The following is a 25,561-nucleotide window of genomic DNA, read 5'->3' on the forward strand; positions in this document are numbered from 1 at the left end:
TTAAAGCTATGCCCTCCAGTACATAGAACATAAAACAGTACAGCACAAGAACAGGCCATTCAGGAGACAATATCTATGCTGAACATGATGCCAAGATCATTGTTTATCTATCTGTACAAAATCAGAATCCTTCCATTCCCTGCATATCCATATGCTTATCCAAAAACGCTAAAATGATTCTATCACAACCACCAACTCCGCAGTGTGTCCCAGTTATTCACCACCCTCCGTGTAAAAGTGTTGCCCTGCACAACTCCTTTAAACTTTGCCCCTCTCACCAGCCTGTGGGTAACAGGTATGGACTGTCTCCCCTACCAACAGCTGTAAGAAATGTATATACTTCCATCATATCACCTTACAACCTCGGATGCTCCAAAGAAAACATTTCAAGTTTGTCCAACTCTCTTTACAGCTAATACGCTCCACTATTCTGGCATGTACTATTCTGGAAAACTTCTTCTGCACTCTCTCCAAAGCTTCCACATCCTTCCCGTAATGGAGCGACTAGAACTGCAAACAACACTCCATATAGGCACCATGTTATAGGAAAGATGTCGTCAAGCTGGAAAGGGGACCGAGAAGATTTACAAGGATGTTGCCAGGGCTAGAGGATCTGAGCTATAGGGAGAGGTTGGGTAGGCTGGGACTCCATTCTTTGAAGGGCAGGAGGCTGAGGGGAGTGTATAAAATCATGAGAGGGAGAGGAATAGATTGAGAAGATGCACAGAGTCTCTTGCCCAGAGTAGATGAATTGAGGTCCAGAGGGTTAAAGTCAAGGGGAAAAGATTTAATAGGAGTCTGAGGGGTAACATGTTTACAGAAAGGGTAGTGGATGCATGGAACAAGTTGCCAGAGGAGGTAGTTGATGCAGGGACTATCCCAACATTTAGAAAACAGTTAGACAGCTACATGGATAGGACAGGTTTGGATGGGATATGGACCAAACGCGGGCAGGTGGGACAAGTGTAACTGGGACATGTTGGCCGGTGTGAGCAAGATAGCCTGAAGGACCCGTTTCCACTGTGAATGGGTGAGGGGGGGAAGGAGGCTTTGGGTCCACAGCTTGCTCTGGCTGCAGCGCTGGTGGCATGGGGCCGAGGTGAGTGGCACCCTCTCCCCTTCCCTTACCCCCTCACCCGCCCATGGCCCCGGTGGTCACTCCCAAACCAGCAACTGCCTTTGTCAGTTGGAGAGGGTTGCCGGGCCCGCAGGATCATCAGTTGGGGGAGGGTCGCCCCAGGAGAGGCCCGCAGTGGAGATTTGGACCCAATGGGGCCACCTCATTCTAGTATATCTCTCTAAATCTTTCCTATCTATGTACCTGTGTCTTTTAAATGCTTTTGTAGCATCTGCCTCAATTATCTCCTCATGCACCTAATTCCATACACCCACCACCCTCTGTGTGAATAAGTTGCCCCATAGTTTCATTTTAAATCTTATCCGTCTCATCTTAAAACATATGCCCTCTTCTTTTTGGTTCCACCACCCTGGGTAATTGACTGTGCATTCCCCTCATGATTTCAAAAGGTTTATACACCTCGAAGGTCACCCTAAAGCTTCCTGCGCTCCAAATAATAAAATACTAGCCTGCCCAATCTCTCCCAAAACTTAGTATCATTGTAATATAATTTTAACTGTAAATGTAAATGTAATGTTTATATATGCAGTTCACCATTACCTGCTTCATGCCGATTAGAAAGGGAAAATGCTGGCCTTACTAGTAATGCCATAAATGAAAACAAATGCAGAATGGATAGAGAACAAATGGACCTCAAAATACAAGTTTGTAAAGTCATAACTGTAGATTGGTTATTTCCTACTAACCAATGGTAGCGCTTGTTAGTAGTTGCTCCGCCTAATATGCGATATATATTACCAAGAGCTTGCTTACGTAGGGCAGTTGGAGTAGCTGTTAGTCGCTGTGACGTCTTGGTAGATCAATGCTGTAAGTGGACTTTAATAAATGTGTGTTGCATTTTCGACATGTGTACGACTCCACTCATTACAATAACCGAAGTTTAAAGTCCAAGATGGCACCAGAGCGAGGAAACTCCATGCGCGTGGGCCCCAAACGATGATCTCATCCGATACAATCACTCTAATCTTTTAAATTTATTTTCTACCAGTAAGTCTAGAACAATATTCTGCACCCTGTAACATTCCCTTTTCTCTACCTATTGTACTTGAGTTTGGCTTGTATTTATGTATAGTATTATCTGATTTGATTGGATAGCTTGCAAAACAAAGCTTTTCACTGTACCTCGGTGCACAAGACAATCATAAACATAAACTTGTTTTATTTCTAACGGGACTTAAAGTCTTTTAAAGTTTAAAACAATCCTCATCTAGACCACATAGTTCAATGTGGGCAACCTGGTTACTGTATTACAGAAAGAATATAGAACAATGGGAAGTGCGTGCAAGAAATGTGTGTGTTTTTAAAAAAAATAGTTATCATTAGAATCAATTAAGGATCCAGTTTTGTGAATAATGGTTCTTTACACGTTGATAATTGTAAAGTCATTTAATTGAATGTAGAATAATTATTACTTGGTGTCCATTTGTGGGGGATTGAGGAGCATTGCCGTATGGGAGTGGTTTAAGACAATTGAACCGTGCTACAAATCAGACTATAGTTTTTGATTAAATTTAAATTTACGTTACCACTAACATTTAAACTTGTTTTCGAGGCGATTTTCTTATTTCAAAATAAAAAACAAAGTGTGCATATAGAAAGTAATAACCTCATAAACCAAATTCAAAATGGGAAAAGCATGAATGAAAACCTCCACACTTATCATAAATGTAGATAAATGGCCAGTTTTTAATTAAATATATCAACCATGCTTAATTCAACTGCCTGGTTGGATCAATGGTTTAGGTTTATTATTGTCACTGAGGTACAGTGAAAAGCTTTGTTTCACATGCCATTCAATCAGATAACACAATACACAAATACAATCACGTCAATCTCAAGTACAATAGGTGGAGCAAAGGGGAAGAGAGAGTGCAGAACACAGTTTTCAGCATTGTAGCGCACCAGTTTTATTTCATTTTAAAATCTGAATTTTTGTGTTAAACCTATTGAATTAATACACGCCTTCCATCAGCCTGCACCAAGGTGGTCTAAAATTGAATCTATGATTATTGGTACATTAGATAATCCCAGTTTGGTGCCAGTAAGGAAACTGTAATTTTCTTCAATATTCACCAATAAGGGAATATTAATGGCTCATTTGCATCTAACATGGAGCAAGGATTAAAGATCAAAACCAAATCTATATAAATATTTATCAAAGCATTATCAAAAGTAACTTAGTCCAACAATGCACTCTGTTATACAAATCATGCTCCCACCTGATGTGATCACCTCCAAAATATTCTTTATCTTTGTTTTTTTCTTATTTTGAGATGGTGTTCTGGGGCGTTCAATGCTGGTGCTGCTTTTCGAACCTTAAGAACAGGGTGAAAATGCAATAACTATAGTATCTCTGAAGTTCATCTGAAAATACCTCTCAAGGCAATAACTTTTCTTGGACCAGAGACAACAAAAATAATTTATGACTCAAAGAAGTAGCTATCAATCAGGCCATAGTTTTAACAGAGCTGTTGTAAACACAACCAAGACGAATCATAAGAACATGATACAGCATGAAATGAAGTCCAAGAAAAGTACATTAACTTTCAGAAATACCTGGTCCAACATTCCGAACAATTACATTTTGGTCCTTCAATTTTCTTTGCATCACTATGAGATTATGTCGCAGGGTGAATTCACTAATGGTTTCCTATTGTTCAGGACTTTTACACATACCACCCACATTGGTTGTAGAATAGAGCATCAGTGATCACAAACTTGTACACTGGGAAGGTTATCATCAAACATTTCAGTCACATCTTAGGCCATTTCAAAAAGCTTTTCTAATTGCTATAATTGAATGACTTATATTGTCGATCAATATCTTCTCTTATCTTAAAGGTTCTAAATCAAACAAATTTGTTTTTTGATTCTTTCTGTACTATTTTTTCCATCTCACTCTTGGTACAGATGTCAATTTTTTTTTCTAAATGTTATCTTACTCCAAGATGCATTCAACTTTCCATCACTTCAGATTTATTCTTCCCAGACTGAAAGACTGCCAAGTTCACTCTTTGGACTTGCCACACCTTAATCAGGAGTCTTTTTGTAACTTGGCCCTTCCCTCTTTGTTGTACACAACATAATCAGCACTTCACTTATTTTATCAGGATATCAACTGGTATCTCAAGCTTTATAACGATTTCTGTTTGTCCTGTCAGCAAAATAATTTCTGATTCTGAAAACTATCTGTACAATCAAGATTGTGAGATTACCTGGGACTCGGCTGTACTCTGGAACCATGTGATTCTTTTCAATTATTTGTTGTTCCTGGAAGCAATACAAATAAAATGTTTTTAACTTGTCACAAACCAGCTTCCACCCATTTTAAAAGCATTACCAGCTTTATTTTAGTATGCGACCCTCAGCAATGCATTTCACTTGGCAATGTAAATAGACTGTTCATAACTCTGATCCCAAAACACAATTCTCACTGTTTGGGAACTTCATAGAGATATTCTTTAAAGACTACAGTATATCTCTGATTCTATGACAATATTGTCATATGAATGCTTAAATATCTTATGTTAAATTTGTTTACTATTAAAATAGTAGTTCAAGGATAATCTTTGAGGATAATCACACTAACATCAATTTAATAAAGATGGAGGCACCCCTTTCTGCCTTTCATAGAGACTCCTCTTTCTTTTATTCACTCATCCCTTCGCACCCAAACCACCCCCTCGCCTGGCATTTTCCCCCCTGCAACCACAGGAAATGCAACTCGTGTCCCTATACCTCCTCCCTCACATACATCCAGGGATGTCAGCAGTCCGTCCAAGTGAGACAGAGGTTACATGCACCTCCTCTGACCTCATTTACTGCATCCTGTGCTTCCGATGTGGTCTCCTGTACATCAGTGGGACCAAGTGTAAACACCCACCTCATTTTCCCCCTCTTCCCAATCTGGATTCACTCCCCTTTCCCCTCTCCGTCCCCTTCCACCTATATTGCTTCCTCTGGCTTCACATTTCATGCCTCTTCTTTCCTTATCTCACACTTTGTCTTTTCATCACTGGCATTTGTTCATCCATCTGCCAATAACCCTCCCCACTTCACCTGTATCCACATCACTTTGTTGTGCCCCCATCACTTTTTCAATTTTCTCTCACCTCTCAACCACAATCAGTCTGAAAAAGGGCGCCCACTCGAAAAGTTATCTATGTTCGCCATGGATTCTGCCTGACTCGGAGTTATCACAGCACTTTGTGCCTATCAATTGAATTAAAATGAACTATTATTGAAACTGGAGTGGTTTTACGTTTCTTACCTTTGCTTCCTTCTTGGAACACAAATATGGACAATGATTTCCTTCTTTTGTTTTTCTTACCTTAGATGAATGAACTGGTGAATATTCTAGAAATAGATAAAGAAAAATTAAGGATTTTCCAGCAAAGTCATAGTTATGCTACTTGTACAAGACAAAGGAGTTGGTGAGAATATTCATAAATTCAAACTATTTAGAGTCCTGAGACTGCAGTCCTGGATCAATCAAGAGACAGGGAGTCATACAGCAGGGAAACAGGCCCTTCGGCTGAACTTGCCTACCAAGATTCCGCATCTAAACCAGTTCCACCTGCCTGCTTTTGGACCATATCCCGTTAACCTTATGGCTAATATTGACAACGTAATTTATGATTGTGACCATGAATAATGAAAAAAGGCAAAGTTTTAGAGCTTTAATTTAACAATTTTATAAAGGAGATATGGATTCACTTCAACGCCAACAGATAAGATGGAAAATATAGGTGATTCCTGCGTTACGGCTGTTTGGGTTACAGAAAATTACCCAACAGTATTCACAAATCACTACCTAAATTTTGAGATGTGGAACATAAATCATTCTTTCAGAATTTATGTTAAGTAAATAAACAAACAACATTTATTTGCATGCCTAATTTACTAGTAGCAAGTTACTGGAGAATATTCTGATGGATACGGCATTTGGATAGGCAAGGGCTAATTCGGGATAGTCAGAACGGTTTTGTACGTGACAGATCGTGTTTTACTAATCTGACTGAATTTTTGAAGAAGTAACCAAAAAATGTGATGAGGGCAAAGCTGCAGACATTGTCTAAATAGACGTCAGCAAGACATTTGATAAGGATCAGCATGGTAGGCCGATATGGAAGATTAGCTCACATGGGATCTAAGGAAAGCTATCCAAATGGATCAAGAATTGGATTCATGGTAGGAAGCAGAGGGTGATGTAGAAGGTTGTTTTGTGGACTGCAGGCCTTGACTAGTTGTGTTTCGGGGATAGGAGCTGGGCCTCTTGCTGTTTGTGGTTTATATCAACGATTTGGATGAGAATGTACAAGGCAGGATTAGTAAATTTGCAGATTACTCTAAAGTAGGTGGTATTGAAGGTAGTGAAGGTGGCTATCAAAAATTAAAGCAAGATACACAAGAGTCACAGTTGGGCAAGTGGGCTGAGGAATGGAGTTTAATGCACATAAATGAGATGTTGCATTCTGGGAAGTCAAACCACGGCAGGACATGAAATGTTTTATCATAATTTTTTAAAAATTATTATTACATTTTGGTGAGACAGAAGCAACTTCAAGTATTTGTTAATGCCAAAGACATTCATATATATTCAAAGTCAATAACAGCATTAACTCTAAGACAATCTGGAGCTCCCAGTTACATGCCTTTTTAATTCCTCTTCCCATTGCCACACCAATCTGTCTGTTCTCAGCCCCCTCCACTGCCAGGGCAAGGCCAAATGTAAACCAGAAGAACAGCATCTCATATTCTGCCAGGGTAGTCTGCAATCAAACTTCATGACTATTGAATTATCCAATTTCATATAATCTTCTGTCCCTTTCTCTCTCCTTTTGATCTATCCAAATCCTCAGACACACCTTTCTTTACTTCTCTAAAAAGTGAATCATGAAGCCTTAAAGCATGCAGCTACAAAATATGGAGTAAATTGGGCAAGACCAACTTATTTATGAAAGTGGATGATTTAAATTAGCTTGGCACCTAGTATAGTAAATAACTTTTTATCATAAATAACATTGCCTTTATGTGACAGAAGCAAGCTGTTTTTCCAAAATACCTGACATCTGCTTATATAATAATGGGTGGGGCATAGGATTATTGATTATATAAGTGTAACCTGCTTGCAAGCTCATCAGAGTTCTCCTCGGACTGGATTTGGGAACGTTGCCAGGATCCTCGAGTTCTCCAGACCAGCCATCCAAGGTCGGAGTCCCTAATGGATAGAAAGATGCAAGACTCATTGATTTTTGATGTTTTAATAAATGTATTTCTCCATGATGTAGGTGTTGTATATATGGCCTTCAGCAAAGCATTAGACAAGGTTCCGCATGGTAGGCTGCTCGGGAAGGTTAGATCGCATGGGATCGAAGGAGAGATAGCTGAATGAGGGATAGAAAATTGGCTTCTTGGAAAGAAGCAGAGGGTGATGGTGGAAGGTTTCTTCTCAGACTGGAGGCCTGTGACTAGTGGTGTGCCTGAGGGTTTGGTGCTGGGCCCGTTACCGTTTGTCATCCATATCAATGATTTGGACGAGAACATGCATGGCAAGATTAGCAAGTTTGCTGATGATACAAAAATGGGTGGTTTTGCAGACAGTGAAGATGGTTGTGAAAAATTGCAGCAGGATCTTGATCGACCGGAAAGGTGGGCTGAGGAATGGGTGATGGAATTTAATACAGAGTAATGTGAGATGTTGCATTTTGGGAAGTCTAAAATGGGTAGAACCTGTACATTGAATAGTAGGGGTCTGGGAAGTGTTGTAGAGTAGAGGGATCTGGGAGTGCAGGTGCAAGGTTCCTTGAAGGTGGAGTCACAGGTAGATGGGGATCAAAAAGGCTTTTGGCACATTGGCCTTCATTCAGAGTATTGAGTAGAGAAGATGGGAGGTCATGTTGCAGTTGTACAAGACGTTGGTGAGGTCGCATTTAGAGTATTGTGTTCAGTCCTGGGCACCATGTTATAGGAAAGATAAGCTAAGCTGGAAAGGGCACAGAGAAGATTTATGAGGATGTTGCCAGGACTAGAGGGTCTGAGCTATATGGAGAGGGTCTGAGCTATATTCCAGGCACTCACCACCCTCTGTATAAAAAAAGTTGCCCTGCACATCTTCTTTAAACTTTGCCCCTCTCACCTTAAATCTATTTCCTCTAGTAATTGATTTTTCTATTCTGGGAAAAGGGTCTACACTATCTATGTCTCTCTTAATTTTATATACTTCTACCAGGTCTCTCCGCAACCTCCGGCATTCCAGAGAAAACAAATCAAGTCTGTCCAATTTTTCTCTGTAGCTAAAATCCCCTAATACAGGCAGCATTCTGACAAACCGCCTCTGCACCCTTTCCAAAGCATCCACATCCCGATTGTAATGGGGCAACCAAACCGAGACACATAATATTCCAAATATGGCCTAACCAATGTCCTCTAAAGCTGCAGCATGCCATCCTGACTCTTAGGCTGGGACTATATTCCTTGGAGCACAGGAGGATGAGGGGTGATCTTATAGAGGTGTATAAAATTATGAGAGGAATAGATTGGGTAGATGCACCGAGTCTCTTGCCCAGTGTAGGTGAATCAAGGACGAGGACATAGGTTCAAGGTGAAGGGTAAAAGATTTAATAGGAATCTGAGGGGTAACTATTTCACACAAAGGGTGGTGGGGGTATGGAACAAGCTGCCAGAGGAGGTAGTTGAGGCAGGGACTATCCCAACATTTAAGAAACAGTTAGACAAGTACATGGAGAGATACGAGTCAAATGCGGGCAGGTGGGACTAGTGTAGCCGGAACATGTTGGCCGGCGTGGGCAAGTTGTTTTCATGCTGTATCACTATGATTCTATTATTGATCTCATAAGGTCATAAGGAATAGAAGTAGAATTAGGCCATTCGGCCCATCAAGTCTACTCCACCATTCAATCATGGCTGATCTACCTCCTAACCCCATTCTCCTGCTTCTCCCTATAACATCTGTCACCTGTGCTAATCAAGAATCTGAATCCTCAAAACCTGCTTTGCTATTACTTTTTGGTGTAGTCAGCAGGATTCGGTGAATATGTTGAAAAATATCATTCGATTATAAGTTTATGTTAAAAAGACCAAACAGCTGAAACCCAGGACCTTTCAAATCCCAGCTGGATGAACAATTCTGAGGGTATGGTAGCTTGGCTTATGTATTGGGAAATTGGGATCATTTAATTATTGGGAGAAAGAGTTGCAAGATAAGTTAGAAGAGCTACCAAAACCCACTATTCCGATCTGCCCACTATCCCTCCCTTACTTGGTTCCACTCTCAGTCCAAATGAAGGATCTCCACCTGACTGTCCCCTCAGAGGCTGCCTGACCAAACTATTTTTTCCCAGCAGTTTGTTCATCACCTCACACCTATTTGGACTAAATTCCATATGGTTTTTTTTATGCAACCTCATCAAAAGCTTCTCTCATCACTGTATGAGAAATTGAAGTTACAGAACATCATTTGTCCTCCTTTCTACCAGTTCTGTTCTGAATTTTCCTCTGCTGGCCCTTCTAATCTAGAAATGAATCATGTTAGCATGCATCAGTTTGGCTCCGAGTTCCAAGTTAAGGGATGAAACCTTATGCAGAGGACTGAAGCACACAACCCATTCAAGTGTAGCAGTAATAGCAGCCATGTCTATCAAATGCAACTTTAAAGAGTATCTTGCTCAACTGTTGAACTTAGAATCATAGAATCAGAGTCATAGAGCACACAATCGAGCCCTTCAGTCAAATTTGCCCATCCAACCAAGATGCCCCATCCACACTCGTCCCATATCTCCACGTTTGGTTTACATCCCTCTAAATCTTTTCTGCCAATGCACCAATAATAATCTTACCTGCCATAACTACCTCTAGCAGCTCGTTCCATATATGCACCACATGCTCTGTGGAAAGATTTGCCCCATGTTCGTACTGAATCTTACCCATCACACCGTACACCGATCTCCATTGGTTTTCGATGCTGCTTCTCTGGGTAAAAGACTGCATTTACCCTATCTATTTCCCATATAATTTTATACACATCTAGAAGATTACCCCTCATCATGTTGCGCTCTAAGGAATAAAGTCCAACCTGCCCAACCTCTCCCTATACTTTAGGCCCTCAATTCCTGCCCACATCCTCATAAATCTTCTCTGCACTCTTTCCATCTTAATGATATCCTTCTTATAGCAGTGACCAAAAGTGAACAGTACTCAAAACATGACCTTATCAAAGTCTTGTACAACTGTAACATAATGTCCCAACTTCTATACACAATACCCTGACTGATGGTGGCCAATGTATCAATACGCTAATATATCCCTTTAACCGACGTAACCATAAAAATGATCAACACATTTATCTCATTTGTGGAGGAAAGAACTGCCGAGCCTCCGATTGGTCTCGCCGACATACAGGAGTCGATTCTCATATCTCATTTGTGGAACCTTCCTACGCATAAACTGTCAACAGTGAGGACTACCTTACCAGCTGTGAGACGCATCGACAAGTCTTCATACTCTGGAAAGTACAAGGTTTAAAAACAAACTTTTGTTTTGCATCCACTCCTCCCTCACTGCCACCTCATATGAGTTTCTGAACATTCAAATTCTTTCCCTGGATATTAACCTGCATCTTGAAAATATTCTCGTCTTCCTCCAAATTTGGTGTCATCTCACAATTCCCTTGATTAATCTTGATTTTCTATTGTTTTGTGCAGTCTGGGTATTGCCATCATGCGGCACAGTCGTGCAACAGGCCTCATGGCGTCAGACATGGGTTCAATCTTGACCTCTGCATGGAGTTTGCGTATTCTTTATGTGACCCTATGGGTTTTCTCCCGAGTGCTCTGGTTTCCTTCCACATCCCAAAGATTTGCAAGTTTGTAAGTTAACTGGCCTCTGTAAAATTGCCCGAGTATGTAGGGAGCGGATAAAATATAGAACAGCACAAGAACAAGCACTTCAGCCCACGATGTCTGTGAGGAATATGATGCCAACCACTTCTCATCTACCTGAACATAATCCATTCCCTGCCTATCTATATTTCTACCCAAAAGTCTCTCAAATGCCATTATCTCCCTCAACCACTTGGCAGTGCATTCCAGGCACTCACCACCCTCTGTGTAAAAAAAGTTGCCCTGCACATCTTCTTTAAACTTTGCCCCTCTCACCTTAAATCTACTTCCTCTAGTATTTGATTTTTCTACTCTGGGAAAAGGGTCTACCCTATCGATGTCTCTCTTAATTTTATATACCTCTACCAGGTCTCTCCGCAACCTCCGGCATTCCAGAGAAAACAAATCAAGTCTGTCCAATTTTCACCTGTAGCTAAAAACCCCTAATACAGGCAGCATTCTGACAAACCGCCTCTGCACCCTTTCCAAAGCCTCCACATCCTGATTGTAATGGGGCAACCAAACCTAGACACATAATATTTCAAATATGGCCTAAAGCTGCAGCATGCCATCCTGACTCTTATACTCAATGCCCTGACCAATGAAGACAAGCTTACAATATGCCTTCTTTACCACTCCAGTGAAAATGTGATAACAAGGGAACTGGTTTGAATGGGTGACCTAGTGTACTGAAGAGCTGGTTTCCATGCTGTATGAGTAACTAAAAAGGGTCACATAATACAACTTTTTGCAAGGTTAAAGGCTGGAGCAGTAAATTTGGACCACTTCAATGAATCTCTTATGTTAAATGTTGAGATCATTTAGGATTCATATGATAAAGCAGTTGGACAGTCAAAGGCAGCAAGTTAAATAGAGCATTATATATTTACATTTTCATGAATATCAAAAGGGTTATCACTTCGAAACACAAGGTCCATGATGTACATTTAATAATTTATTACTTACCTCGAACTTGTCCAGGGTTAGATTCATGTATCGGAGTGACAGATGCAACATCATACGAAGAAACATCTGTTATTTCACTGCTTATTGATATTGGGATTTCATCCTTCATGGATAAGAGATAGAAAAACAAATCAAACAATTAGGTTCAATTATTAATTGCTTAGAAATTAAAAGTAGCAAAACAGTAGGAGAGATCTTCCATGGCAACACCACTGCTTCTGTTGGCAATTACATGCATATTTGGAAGTCTCAGAATGTGACACTATGTATATATATATATGTATATATATATATATATATATATATATATGCATATATATGTATTTCTGAGATTTTGTTGTAGACATGTGGACCTACAGCCAAAATGGCGAAGGATAGTGCCACAATTTTAGCACCACCTTAATCACCATTGTCCTGGCGATTGTTAATGAAAGGTTTTATTTAAATTGGTCTTATATTTTTAAAGTTAGAGAGATTTTAAAGTTTAAAAATTACCTTTCTATCCGATTTCTTAAAGGTCTTCAGCGTGTGACGTCACAATGGGACCCGTATGACTTTTAAGAATAGCACTCCCCCCCCCAGAGGACCAGAGGGAGGACCGCGGCCCGTTCCGGCATGCCTCGCGTCTGACCTTGGTGCAGCGCAACGCCAGAGGCAGCGGCAGAAGGCCTAACAAGATGGCCATCGCTGCCGTCAATCAGTGCTGCCTCTACGCTCTCCGTCGTTCCCCGCAGCTCGCCGACGAACAGCGTTCAACGCACGAGCCACGTTATAAGGTTATTGTGCATATTCTACCTCAACAAGAATCTGGATCCACTACAATTTGCCCAGCACCGCAACAGGTCAATGGAGACTGCAATCTCACTGGCTCTCCACTCTGCACTGGACCACTTGGACAATAAAAGCATAGTCAGGCCATTATTCATGGTCTACACAATCATTCCCCTCAAATCGGTTACCAAGCTCACAGAACTGGGTCTGTGCACATCCTGCCACTGAATCCTCAACTTCCTCATCAACAGATCACAATCGGTACAAATTGGCAGCAGCACTTCCTCCTCGATAACCATCAGCACAGGAGCACCTCAAGACTGTGTGCTCTGCCCCTTGGTCTACTCATTCTAAACTCAAGACTGATATAGTTCCACCTCTATCTTCAAATTTGCAGACATCATCACTGTTGTTGGACAAATTACAGATGATGATGAGTCAGAGTATAGGAGGGAGATCAATTGACTGACCAAATGGTGCCAACAACCATACTCCCAATGTCAGTAAAACCAAGGAACTGATTGCTGATTTTGGAAGAGGAAAGTTGAGGATCGACAAACTTGTCTTCATGGACAAGACAGTGGTGGAGTCAAAAACTTTGAGTTCCTGGGTGTGCATAACTCTAAAGATCTGTCCTGGACCCAGCACATTGATCCAACCATAAAAGCCCATCAAAACCTCTACTTTTGGAAGAATGATGAGATTCAGTCAATGAATATTCTCTTGAACTACAGTAAAGTGTATATTGATTGGTTGCAACATATCATATCATATATATACAGCCGGAAACAGGCCTTTTCGGCCCTCCAAGTCCGTGCCGCCCAGCGATCCCCGTACATTAACACTATCCTACACCCACTAGGGACAATTTTTTTAATTTTTACATTTACCCAGCCAATTAACCTACATACCTGTACGTCTTTGGAGTGTGGGAGGAAACCGAAGATCTCGGAGAAAACCCACGCAGGTCACGGGGAGAACATACAAACTCCTTACAGTACAGCACCCGTAGTCAGGATCGAACCTGAGTCTCCGGCGCTGCATTCGCTGTAAAGCAGCAACTCTACCGCTGCGCTACCGTGCCGCCCATGGCCTGGTTCGACAACTGGAAAGCCCAGGAATGAAGATGATTACAAAAAGGGGTGATCACTGCCCAGTCCATGATGGGTACTGATCTCCCCACCATCAAAGGGATTTAAACTGAACTTTTTTTGTTGGTTATTATGGAGTTTACAGAGTACTATGTTGCTGCTTTACAGCGAATGCAGCGCCGGAGACTCAGGTTCGATCCTGACTACGGGTGCTGCACTGTAAGGAGTTTGTACGTTCTCCCCGTGACCTGCATGGGTTTTCTCCGAGATCTTCGGTTTCCTCCCACACTCCAAAGACGTACAGGTATGTAGGTTAATTGGCTGGGTAAATGTAAAAATTGTCCCTAGTGGGTAGTGTTAGTGTGCGGGGATCGCTGGGCGGCACGGGCTTGGTGGGCCGAAAAGGCCTGTTTCCGGCTGTATATATACATGATATGATATGATATGATATACTATGTTGATATATCAGTTATGCTGCTGCAAGTTAGAATTTAATTGTTCTGTTTTTGGACATATGACAATTAAACACTCTTAACTATTGAGCAATGGTCATTAAATTAATAAAACAGACTCATTTCTGTTGACAGCATAAACAAAATGAAATGTATAAATTAAGAAGTTGCTGCCTCCGATCCTCCAGAAGTTGCATGAGACACTGACTATGCCAAAAGACTCAACTGGCCACTGAAATACATGAATCAGCAACAGGTTGCAAGTTATTTTATACATGTTTGTATACTGAACTCACCAAAACGATTTAAATTGTAATCATAGAATAGCTCAGTACAGAAATATGCTCTTTGGTCCATAATGTCAGTTGCTATCTAAAAATCTTTTAAATACCACTATCAGAATCAGAATAGCCTTTATTGTCATCCAAAAAAACAAGTCTTTTGGACGAAATTCCGTTACCCACAGTCCAACAATAAGAGCAATAAAAATAAGCAATAACACACACAATCACAAACCAACACAAAACAAAAAAAAGAAACATCCACCACAGCGAGTCTCCTCCAGTCACCTCCTCACTGTGATGGAAGGCCAGAATGTCTTTTTCTATCATATCTGCTTCTACCATTACCCCTAGTAGCGCATTCCAGGCACCTACCACTCTTTGTATAACAAAATGTGCCCCGCACACCTCACTTAAATATTCCCACTCTAATCTTTAAGCCAAGCCCTTTCACCTTTGACATTTCCACCCTGGGATAAAGGCACTATTTGCCCTGTCTATGCCTCAATTTTATATATTTTCATCATGCCAATTTCATACACTTCCACCAACCCCACCAGCGAGTTCTAGGCATTCACGCGTAAAAAAGTTGCCTCGGGCATCTCCTTTAAACTTTGCCCATCTCGCCTGAAAGCTGTGCCCTCTAGTGTTTGAATTTTCCATTCTGGAAGAAAGGTTCTGAATGTCTCCCCGAACTATGCTTCATAATGTTAAATACTACTATCAGGTCTTCCCGCAACCTCCAGCATTCCAGAGAAAACAACCACGTCTATCCTTTACCAAATACCATCTAATCCAGGCAACAGTAAGGTAAGCCTCCTCTGCACCCTTTCCCAAATCTCCACATCTTTCCAGTAATCAAATGTAAACAGTTACCTGTTTCGCCTTGCATGGAACAGCATATATCAGTTCCTTTTTCTGTATCTGCCCTTCTTTTTCGAGAACATAGTAATGTGGTTGGTCTGATTTATTTGACAGCTGTTCTAAATCTAGGCAATCATCTTCTTCCTCTTCTTCATGACATTCCTCATCAGAATTGGAAGGCAGTGGTAAAGGAGGTCTACCCCTTACAGGGCTTTGCCATTCATTCCTTTTCAAAAAGAGACAATTGATTAAACAAATAACAGATTTTGCACAATTATCAAAATGATGGAGACAGAAAATAACAATTGAATATGCTTTCATTTAAAGAGTTAGACAAATCCTACAAAAAGTCATCCGTATTTTAATGGGACAAACCTGTGGTCCAGAACTAATCATAGTTTTAGCCAAGATGCCATCAAACTAAGTAAAAGTAGAATAAAAGGTCAATATGTTCCATTCTCTAATTCAATCTAACCAAATCTCATCCCATCTGCCCAATCCCAACCCAGCAATACATTGCAAGGGTTTGTAAAAAATTACTATCAAATGACACTTAGTCTACAATGACAAATAGAACATTGAACAATACAGCAGAGGAACCAGCCCTTTGGCCAAAAATGATTGTGCCAAACACCACGCCAAGCTAAACGGATCTCACCTGCCAGCACATGATCCAAATCCCTCTATTCTTTGCCCTTCTATTTACCTATCTAAATACCATGATCGTATCCGCTTTCACCACCACCCCAGGCAATGCATTCCAGGGTAGATCAAGCTTTTGCCCTCTCCAGTGTCGAGCCCTCTATTTTTTGTGTGAGGAAACCTTCCTGAACACATTTAACAAATTCCAGTCTGTCTAAGCCTTTTGCACTATGACAGTCCTCGACTATATTGGGAAAGTTAAAATCATTTACTATGACCACCTAATTAGTCTTGCAGCTGCCTGCGATCCCCTGGCATATTTGCTCTTTTAATTCCCGTTGACTATTTGGGGCCTGTAGTACACTTTCAACAAGGTGATCTGAGGCAAAAGATCATAAAGGCCCCTCTCAATGGCATTCTATGCTGTTATTATCACCAATTCCTCCATTATCAATATTCTCTAGACACCATTGTCAAATGTCATATATAATCTGCTTACAAGAGTAAATCAGAGATTGGGTATTTTGAAGCCAGAACCTCCACACTCCTCAGTATCTTTCCATCATATATTAAGCACAATTCTGAAGTGTAATGGAATAGTTCTGACATGCCTTGTTGGGTGCAGCTTCAATTACACAAATGGAGATTTATGCAATATAGGATAAAGCAGTCAACTTGATCAGCAATTCATCCACCAACCTCAACTTGCATTATTATCTTTTTGCAAAATAAACTACAACAACTTATTCTGAAACACCACTTCCCAAAGCTACACCTAGATCAAGTAAACCAGGCAATGAAATACCACACCAAGTTCTCCTACAATTCACACACCATCCTCATTTGGACATACATCTTTGATCTTGTCTGCATGCAAAGCTGACAAATTATGTGACCATATAACTTTCAACACCTTTCTGGTGTTTTAGAACAAAGAGCTTTCACATATCCAACAATTAATAAAACAGGAATCATTTAGTTTTGTGAATATCTACATAAAAATAATGAGAATGACAAATCATTGTGAACCATTTCACAAAGAAAAGATGTGCATTTACATGAGGAATAGGTCAGGTCACAAAGGATTGATGAGAAATTAGTTAAATTATAATACAAAAAGATGGAGATTAAGAAAAAGGGATAATTTTGAGTTTAATTAAAGAAAAGAATCAAATCTTTTACACCTATTTTAAAAAGTAACCAAAATCAGTCAAATGAAGCCCATTGACAACATTTTGCAGTCCCGCTCATCTTGGACTTGCTCGTACTCAATCAAATCCACAAGTCTAAGATGAGCTAGAGATCAGATATCAATGCTTCTGACCTCTCTCCCCCATTTGATTAACCAACGAATCCCGAGCTGAAGCACTAATGTGCTGGGCAGAGAACAGATGCACCGTGCACCCAGCCCTTCCGCTTTACATCAGCAGGTTGATGGACAGCTTTCCAAGTGCAACAAAGTATTTGAATTATTTTACATAGATTTACTGTTTTAATTATATCTTGGTATAAAAAGTTTTTAAAATTTCAGTTACGTGATTGAAATCCATTTACAGATTTTAAATGTCGCTATCTTAAGGGTATTTTGGTAGCCAGAACTAGCTGAGGCCAAGTCATAATTTAGAATTCCCAGCTGCAGAGTGTGTTTGTTCAGCCCCCTACATGTGGAAACAGTAACTGCAGAAAAGTGGCATCTAGTATGGACATTGAGTCAGTTCCACAGTATTCCAATTCAAAAACAAAAGAGATACATCTGGAAACACTCAGAATCAGGTTGCATCTGTAGGAAGGAAAAAAAGTCAATGTTTCGGGTCAAAGGCCCAACATTAGAAGTGTTTTCTGTTTTTATTTTAGATTTCCAGTATCCACAATTTATTGATTCCCAACTCAAAAGCATTCATTAAAAAAAACATACATACCGACATTTGTAACTACCGAACAGACGAATAAAATAAATACCTAAATCCAAGGTCAACTACACTGGCATAAGGTTCAAGAAAGCTTGTGTGTTCTGAACGTGTGCCATCACTTTCAGAATAGGACCTTTGACGGGGCAATGCCAAATGTGGTTGAGGAATGGCAACAGTACGACCAGTTAAACACGACGTTAAAATCACAGCTGCAAGTGCTGACCTGAAATGATCAAATTAAGAAAAAACTTGAGCAGTACAATGTGTTTGCAAAATAATTATTTTAAGACAGGTTTATAAATCAAAATTATTTTTCTTGGCATACATGCTTTTCAGACATCCACCATTTAAAAAGTGTTTCTAATCATTTAATTGAACACATTACAGTCACAGCTTCCCAAACTGACACGACCTCCATCCCATTCAAGACAAGATTAATTACACTAAATTATATACAAACTAGGACACCGAGACCAAATATATATCATAATGTAAGATAGCATTGTCAATAGCCACATCGAAGCCGTGGCCAAGAAGCACACCAACGCCTCTACTTCCTGAGAAGGCATAGGAGGATCAGCATGTCCCAAACAACCCACACCAACTTCTACATGGTGCCGCAGCGCTCATACTAGCAACCTAGACGCAACCCTCAACGACACCATGTGGATCATCACTGGCTGCCTAAGCCCTACTCCGACGGACCTCCTGCCGGTGCTCGCAGGTATCGCACCCGCCAAGCTTCGCAGAGAGTTCTTCACTCATAGGCTGGTGTGCAAGGCCTCATCGGACGCCAAACATCCTTTGCACCACCTCGCCCAGGATTCACAGCAACTGGGACCTCAACACCTGTCGTCTCATAGCCCTTTCTCCCGTCATGCAGCGACCCTCTGTGGCTCCGGTTTCAACATACTAGGAGCATGGAGAACCAGCTGGGAACAGACATCGCGACCTCCTCAATTCACTGTCGCACCGAACACCACAGCCCTACCCGGCTCGGACATATCCCGCAAAGAGTGGGTCGCCCTGAACCGGCTCCACACTGGGGTCGGCCGGTTCAACGCCAACATGCATCGTTGGGGGTTGCGTTCATCAGCAACCTGTGTGTGTGGAGCAGACCAGCAAGCAGCACAGCACGTCATTTTTGACTGTACTGTCCTCCGTCCCCCTGGTGGAGGGGTAGACCTCACGGCCCTCGACAACAGCACATTGCACTGGCTACAGCGCTTGCAGGGCGTTACATAATTTCTGCTGCCTCAAACGCAAGAACAACTTCTTCTACAGATTAGCTGTAGAACGCATTTTAACATGATGCAACACAGTCTGGTTTGGGAATAGTAACATTAAAGACCACAAGAAATTGCAGAGTGTTGTGGACATAACCCAGACCATCACGTAAATCAACCTCCCCTCCATTGACTCCATCTACACTTCATGATGCCTCGGCAAGGCCACCAGCATAATCAAGGACCAATCTCACCCTGGTCACTCCCTCTTCTCCCCTCGCCCATTGGGCAGAAGGTACAGAGGTTTGAAAACACATACCTCCAGATTCAAGGAAGTTTCTTCCTGCCTGTATTCAGGCAACTGAACTGTCCTCTCATCAGCTGGAGTGTGGTCCTGACCTCCTATCTACTTCATTGGAGCCCCTCATTGAACTATCTTTAATCAGACTTTATCTTGCACCAAATATTGTACCCTTTATCTTTTCTCTGTAAACTGTGAACGGTTTGATTGTAACCATGTATAGTCTTTTCTTTGACTGGATAACACACGTGACAATAATAAACTAAACTATCCCAAACCTATCTAGACCCTTCATAATTTTATTTACCTCAATCATGTTCTGTCTTAACCTTTCTCATTCCAGATAAAACAGACCTAGCCTCTCCAGTTTCTCCTCACAGACCTCAATTGTTGAATTAAGCTCTTTTGTAAACCAAAATCTGTTGAATTAATATTTTTGGAACAAGCATGGAAAATACAATGAAAGCAACATACCTTGGTCTCTCTGGGGATGAGTTGGGACTACGAGGTGGTGGTGTCCGGGGTACAGCAGCTCTTGGAGCAATGGTGGCTGCAGGAACGAAACCATGAGCTATGTGTTTCTAGACAAATGGTCAAAAAAATGTTAGTAATGATAACAAGAATAATACAGGGAATCTCAGAGAACTAAAAAAAATGTAGATTTCAAGATTAAAAGAAAAGAAATTCCAGTGCAAAAATCAATTCAAGATGACCTTATTTCACACAACTAGTACTTTTACATTCAGCTTGCACCCAATGAAATGATATGAAATGCCTATTTTCCAGCACATCATTGCATTCATATCAAACCCATGTACGCAAAATACGTATTAAAAAACTTCTTGGAATGGCTGTCAAATTCAGTACAAACTTTAAATAGATTTACTTATTACAAATGACAGTGTCAACATAACATTGAATCATGATAAACTATTGCAATAACCAGGCTTCAGCAATATTTCTTTTTAACCAGAATGGATTAGAGAATTTTAGCTACAAGGAGAAGGTAGGACAGAGAGAAGGCAAATGAGATCAGTTTAACTTGACATCATGTGTAAGAAAGAACCGCAGATGCTGGTTTAAATCGAAGGTAGACACAAAATGCTGGAATAACTCAGCGAGTCAGGCAGCATCTCTGGAGAAAAGGAATGGGTGACCTTTCGGGTCGAGACCCTTCTTCAGAGATGCTGCCTAACCCGCTGAGTTACTCCAGTATTTTGTCTCTACTTTAACTTGACATCATGTTCAGTGCAAACATTGCGGACCAAAGGGTCTGTAGTTTGTACTGTTCTGTACAGTTCTATGCAAGTTTCAAATTCATAAATGTTATGAACAACACCTTTATTTTTCATTCAATCAGCAATTCAAATTGTTCAATTGATTTTAAATGATCAAAGTAAAAATTGTAATATATCTGTTAAAACATTCTGGCCTTTTATGATAATCAATAAGTTTGAGTTGTGGTTAACACATACATTAAGGGTTCTGTTTTGGACTTTTGTCTACAGCATGCCCCGAGAGCCGCTTATTTCTCTTTGAGGAGTGATGGAGTTTCCCCACCCTAAGAAAGTTTGAGGTTATTTAGCTCCTGCAATTATTTTCTATTTTCAGTGAAACCATCCTGACATTTTCTGGAAGAGAAATCCAGGGGTGCAACAGATCTCAAGAGGAACTAGATGTCCTGGGCATGCTGCAGCATTCTTTTGGTTGCTGGTAATCACGTTATCTATGAGTCGCTGCCTGAGAGGCTATCTTTGCTGGCTTCTCAAGACCTTTAAAACTTATATTTTTCCAGCACTGTTACTGTTGTTTTGAGACCTGGATGATGGGAATAACAGAGCAGAAATAGAAAGTGGAGTCCAACAGCGACTCACTAATCACTAATCCAATGCAGAATTTAAAACTCTTAAATCTTCTGCCACACATTCCAAATTATTCAAGGCATCTCCGAGGTCCTGCATCCATCAATCAATTCTCGCTGCGTCGTTCAATTTAACAATAATTGACCGAATATAGTCTGTAAAAATCGTGCATGCAAATCATATATATGCAGAGTATTTTAAACATTCACAATAATATTGCCATTGTTTTCTGATCAGAATTGTTCAGGATGTCTTAAATCTCTTCGTCATAGATTCCGTAGAGAACCTAATTAGTGAATGGATAAACCTGTGACCTCGTATGTTTAAGTTAGAAACACTTTGCGAAATATGATCTCACTTACAAACGGTATGTTATCCTTTCTTCTAAATGAAAACGGCATTTCGTAACTTTGCGGCTGAAACGCAGAGTCCGCTGGCGAAACTTTTAAACAGCAGGTAGACACAGAGTGCTGGAGTAACTCGGCGGCTCAGGCAGTGTCTGTGGAGATAGACACCGAGTGCAGGAGTAACTCAGCGGCTCAGGCAGCATCTGTAGAGAGAGACACAGAGTGCTGGAGAAACTCGGGCCGCGTCTGTAGAGAGAGACACAGGGTGCTGGAGTAACTCGGGCAGCGTCTGTGGAGACAGACAGAGTGCTGGAGTAACTCGGGCAGCGTCCGTGGAGACAGACAGAGTGCTGGAGTAACTCGGGCAGGGTCCGTGGAGACAGACACAGAGTGCTGGAGTAACTCAGCTCAGGCAGCGTCTGTGGAGATAGACATAGGGTGCTGGAGGAACTCGGGCCGCTTCTGTGAAGACACTCAGCTGGAGTAGCTCGGCGGGTCAGGCCTGAATGGGCTCTGATGGATCCGCGTCTGTGGACGGCCCGTGGCACTCGCCAGTGAAACCTCACCCCATTGGATCGGCTGCCGCAAGTTACCCAATCACAGGCCGCGTTCATTATCCTAGCAACGGGGCCTGTTGGAAATCGAGACCCCGGAGAACCCTGACCCCCCGAACCCACAACGGGTACCCCCACCCCTCCCCAAAACCGGGTACCCCCCTCCCCCACACCGGGTACCCCCCACACCGGGTACCCCCCTCCCCACACCGGGTACCCCCTCCTCCACGGGGTACCCCCTCACACTGGCCGCCCTCCCCCACACTGGGTACCCCCTCCCCCACACCGGGTACCCCCCCCCCCCCCACATGGGGTACCCCCACACCGGGTACCCCTTCCCCCACACCGGGTACCCCTTCCCCCACACCGGGTACCCCCTCACACGGGGTACCTCCACACCGGGTACCCCCCAAACGGGGCCCTCCCCCACACTGGGTACCTCTTTCCCCGCACTGGGTACCCCCCTCCCCCACACCAGGTACCCCCCTCCCCCACACCGGGTACCCCTACCCCACACCGGATACCCCCTACCCCACACCGGGTACCCCCTACCCCACACGGGGTACTCACCCACACCGGCCGCCCTCCCCCACACTGGGTACCCGCGCTCCCCCCACACCGGGTCCCCCCCACACCGTGTACCCCCCCCCCCACACCTGACCCGCTGAATTACTCCAGAATTTGTGTCGGTGAACGGTAGAGTTTGATGTTGAGCAATTAGATGGAATGTTAGAGTAATCTAGCGAGAAACAAAAACGACAGTAAGGCTAGTCAGGGCAAAGTGAGTCCTTTGCAATCAGATGGAAGGATTTATAAGCAGAATGTTGCAGAGATGGCCTGCCCCGAGGTAAATTAACAACCAGGAAGTAATTTCATACAGGAAATTAAAAAACCTCAAGAAAACTTTCGTGATCTGTATACTTTTTCCAGCAAATAAGGAAAGCATGATTGAACACATGGGATATAGCGATCATATTCTCATAAGGTTTAGTATAGCAATGGAAAAGAATACACAGGAATCTAAAGTAGTTCTTTGAAGGAAACTAATTAGGAGCGAGGATGAGTAACTCAGCTTCTTGAACTTACCCCACCACTAAATAAGACCATGGAATCATATCGCATGGAAACGCCTTTTGGGAAAAGTCCATGGTGACCAAGATACCGCATCTAAGCTGGTTTCATTTACCCATGTTTGCCCCATCTATATACTAAAACTTGTTTGTTTGTTTGTTCCTGAACTACAGCCAAAATGGTACACGATAGCGTGACAATTTTAGGCCCACCTTACCGTCGTCCCTTTGATGCTAATGGAAGAAGTTTCATTGAAATCGGTGTTACATTTTTTAATTTATTCACATTTTAAAGTTTAAATCTATCTCCGAGGGAGGGAGGGGGTGGAGGGAGGGGGGAAGGAGGGAGGATAAGGGGGGTTGAGGGGGATGGAGTGGAGGGGAAGGGGATGGGAGAGGAGAGGGTGCTGCACCAATGCAGGAGAGGTTTGGGCCCAACGGGTCCATTTGGTCTAGTAGCTCTCTAAAACTTTCCAATCCATATACTTGTCCAAATGTCTTTTAAATGTTGTCATTGCACCTGTTATCTGGCAGCTCATTCCATTTTCCCACTAACCTCTGTGAAAAAGTAGACCATCAAGTTCATATTAAATCTTTCCACTCTCGGCTTTAAAATATGCCCTCTAGTTCTTGATTCCCCTATTGGAAAAATACTGTGTACATTCACCCTATCTATTGCCCTCGTGTTTTGATACAACCCTCTAAGATTGCCCCTCAGCCTCCTGTGCTCCAAGGAATAGAGTCCTAACCTGTCCAACCTCTCTTTATAGTTCAGCCCCTTGAATCCTGGCAACATCCTAAAAATCCTTCTTCATCCTTTCCAGCTAAACAGCACCTTTCCACTAGCAGGGTGGTCAAAACTGAACAACATCTCTTGCTCTCTTGCTATCCACTTTGCTGCTGTAACACTGTAAATTTCCCCGGTGTGGGACGAATAAAGGAATATATTATTACAAAACTCTGTCCGGCCTCACCAAAGTCTTGTACATCTGCAACATAAAGCCCAACTTCAATATTTAATTCCTCACTGATGAAGGCCTATGTGCCAAAAGACTTCCTCACCACCTTATTTACCCACAACATTTTCAGATCATTATGTACTTCTAGATCCCTCTGTTCTACAACACTCCCTTGTGCCCCACCATTCACTGTGAATGTTGTGCCCTGGTTTGACTTGTCAAAATGCAGAACCTCATACTTAAACTCCATTAGCTATTCCTCAGCTCACTTGCCCAGCTGATCATGGCTGATCTCATGCTATCATCGGTTCTATATTCCTGTTTACTTGCAGTCATCACTTAGATTTACTTATTAAAAGTATATAACCAACATTGGCAGACACCATGAAAAGAGAAACCATGATAAAATATGGAGAAGGCCAGAAGACATTACAATATTCAGCATATGATGTGATGAGGCAAGTTGTACATATTGGGAGGAAAGCAGATAGCATATGACCAAAGCATTACAACTTCAAAAAGGCTTCACGGGAGTATTATCAAAGAAATGTGACACCTGGTGATATAAGAAGATAACAACATTTGACTATCACAAAATGCTGGAGTAACTCAGCAGGTCAGGCAGCATCTGGGAGAGAGGGAATGGGTGACGTTTCACGTTGCAAAATTGAGAGCAAATATTTGGATGAACTTAAATTTATGTAGTGTAGATAATGTGAAGTCAGGCTGCAGAGCACTGGAATTGTTATGATTATAAGTATTACTTTTCACATGGCAACGAAATTTTATGCAACGTTTGACAAAAAGAAAGAGGAGAGACATTAAAGAGACAAAGGACGTGTGAGGTATCTTGGACAGAGGTCGGGAGAGATTGGATTCCAAGGTACATGGAAATCATTTCAATGGGACAGGAGCAGGCGGAAAGCAAGAGGAGAAACAACTTTGACAAAGAATCAGAGTTGAAGAAGTGAGACAGAAATGGAGTCAAGCCATGCTACCGAGACAATGTGTGGTATTGGAAGAGTAATAGAGAGGCACATTTCAGAACTAACCACATCAAGATTATGAAGGGTTTGCACACCACACTCCAGGTGCTCGAACGGGAGTGAAATTGGTAGGTAAATAATGGACCTTGAAACCATTGGTTCCATTGACATCCAACAATGTAATCAAATGACATTTCTGCTTATCCTGTACACGATGTCAAACAGTAGACGGCTGGATAGAA

At 41.8% G+C, this 25,561-nt stretch overlaps 1 protein-coding gene across 4 annotated transcripts in view; it reads right to left on the minus strand.

Moving 5' to 3' along the window:
- cep89 (centrosomal protein 89) overlaps positions 1-22,287 on the minus strand; it is a 60,980-nt gene extending 38,693 nt beyond the window's left edge. For 3 of the 4 annotated variants that reach the window (XM_078401658.1, XM_078401656.1, XM_078401657.1), the window contains exons 1-9: positions 21,766-22,287; positions 20,016-20,122; positions 18,064-18,237; positions 15,475-15,688; positions 12,004-12,106; positions 7,263-7,358; positions 5,409-5,494; positions 4,354-4,408; positions 3,358-3,453 (exon numbers count right to left, since the gene is read on the minus strand). In XM_078401658.1, the coding sequence (XP_078257784.1) occupies positions 3,358-3,453; positions 4,354-4,408; positions 5,409-5,494; positions 7,263-7,358; positions 12,004-12,106; positions 15,475-15,688; positions 18,064-18,237; positions 20,016-20,122; positions 21,766-21,804 (970 nt within the window). In that variant the 5' untranslated portion in view covers positions 21,805-22,287. The remainder of the gene's footprint in view (positions 1-3,357; positions 3,454-4,353; positions 4,409-5,408; positions 5,495-7,262; positions 7,359-12,003; positions 12,107-15,474; positions 15,689-18,063; positions 18,238-20,015; positions 20,123-21,765) is intronic. The other variant, XM_078401659.1, reaches the window with a different exon arrangement.
- Between the last annotated feature and the right edge of the window lie 3,274 nt (positions 22,288-25,561).

Source organism: Rhinoraja longicauda, chromosome 6 (assembly GCF_053455715.1).
Source record: "Rhinoraja longicauda isolate Sanriku21f chromosome 6, sRhiLon1.1, whole genome shotgun sequence".
Lineage (NCBI taxonomy): Eukaryota > Metazoa > Chordata > Chondrichthyes > Rajiformes > Arhynchobatidae > Rhinoraja > Rhinoraja longicauda.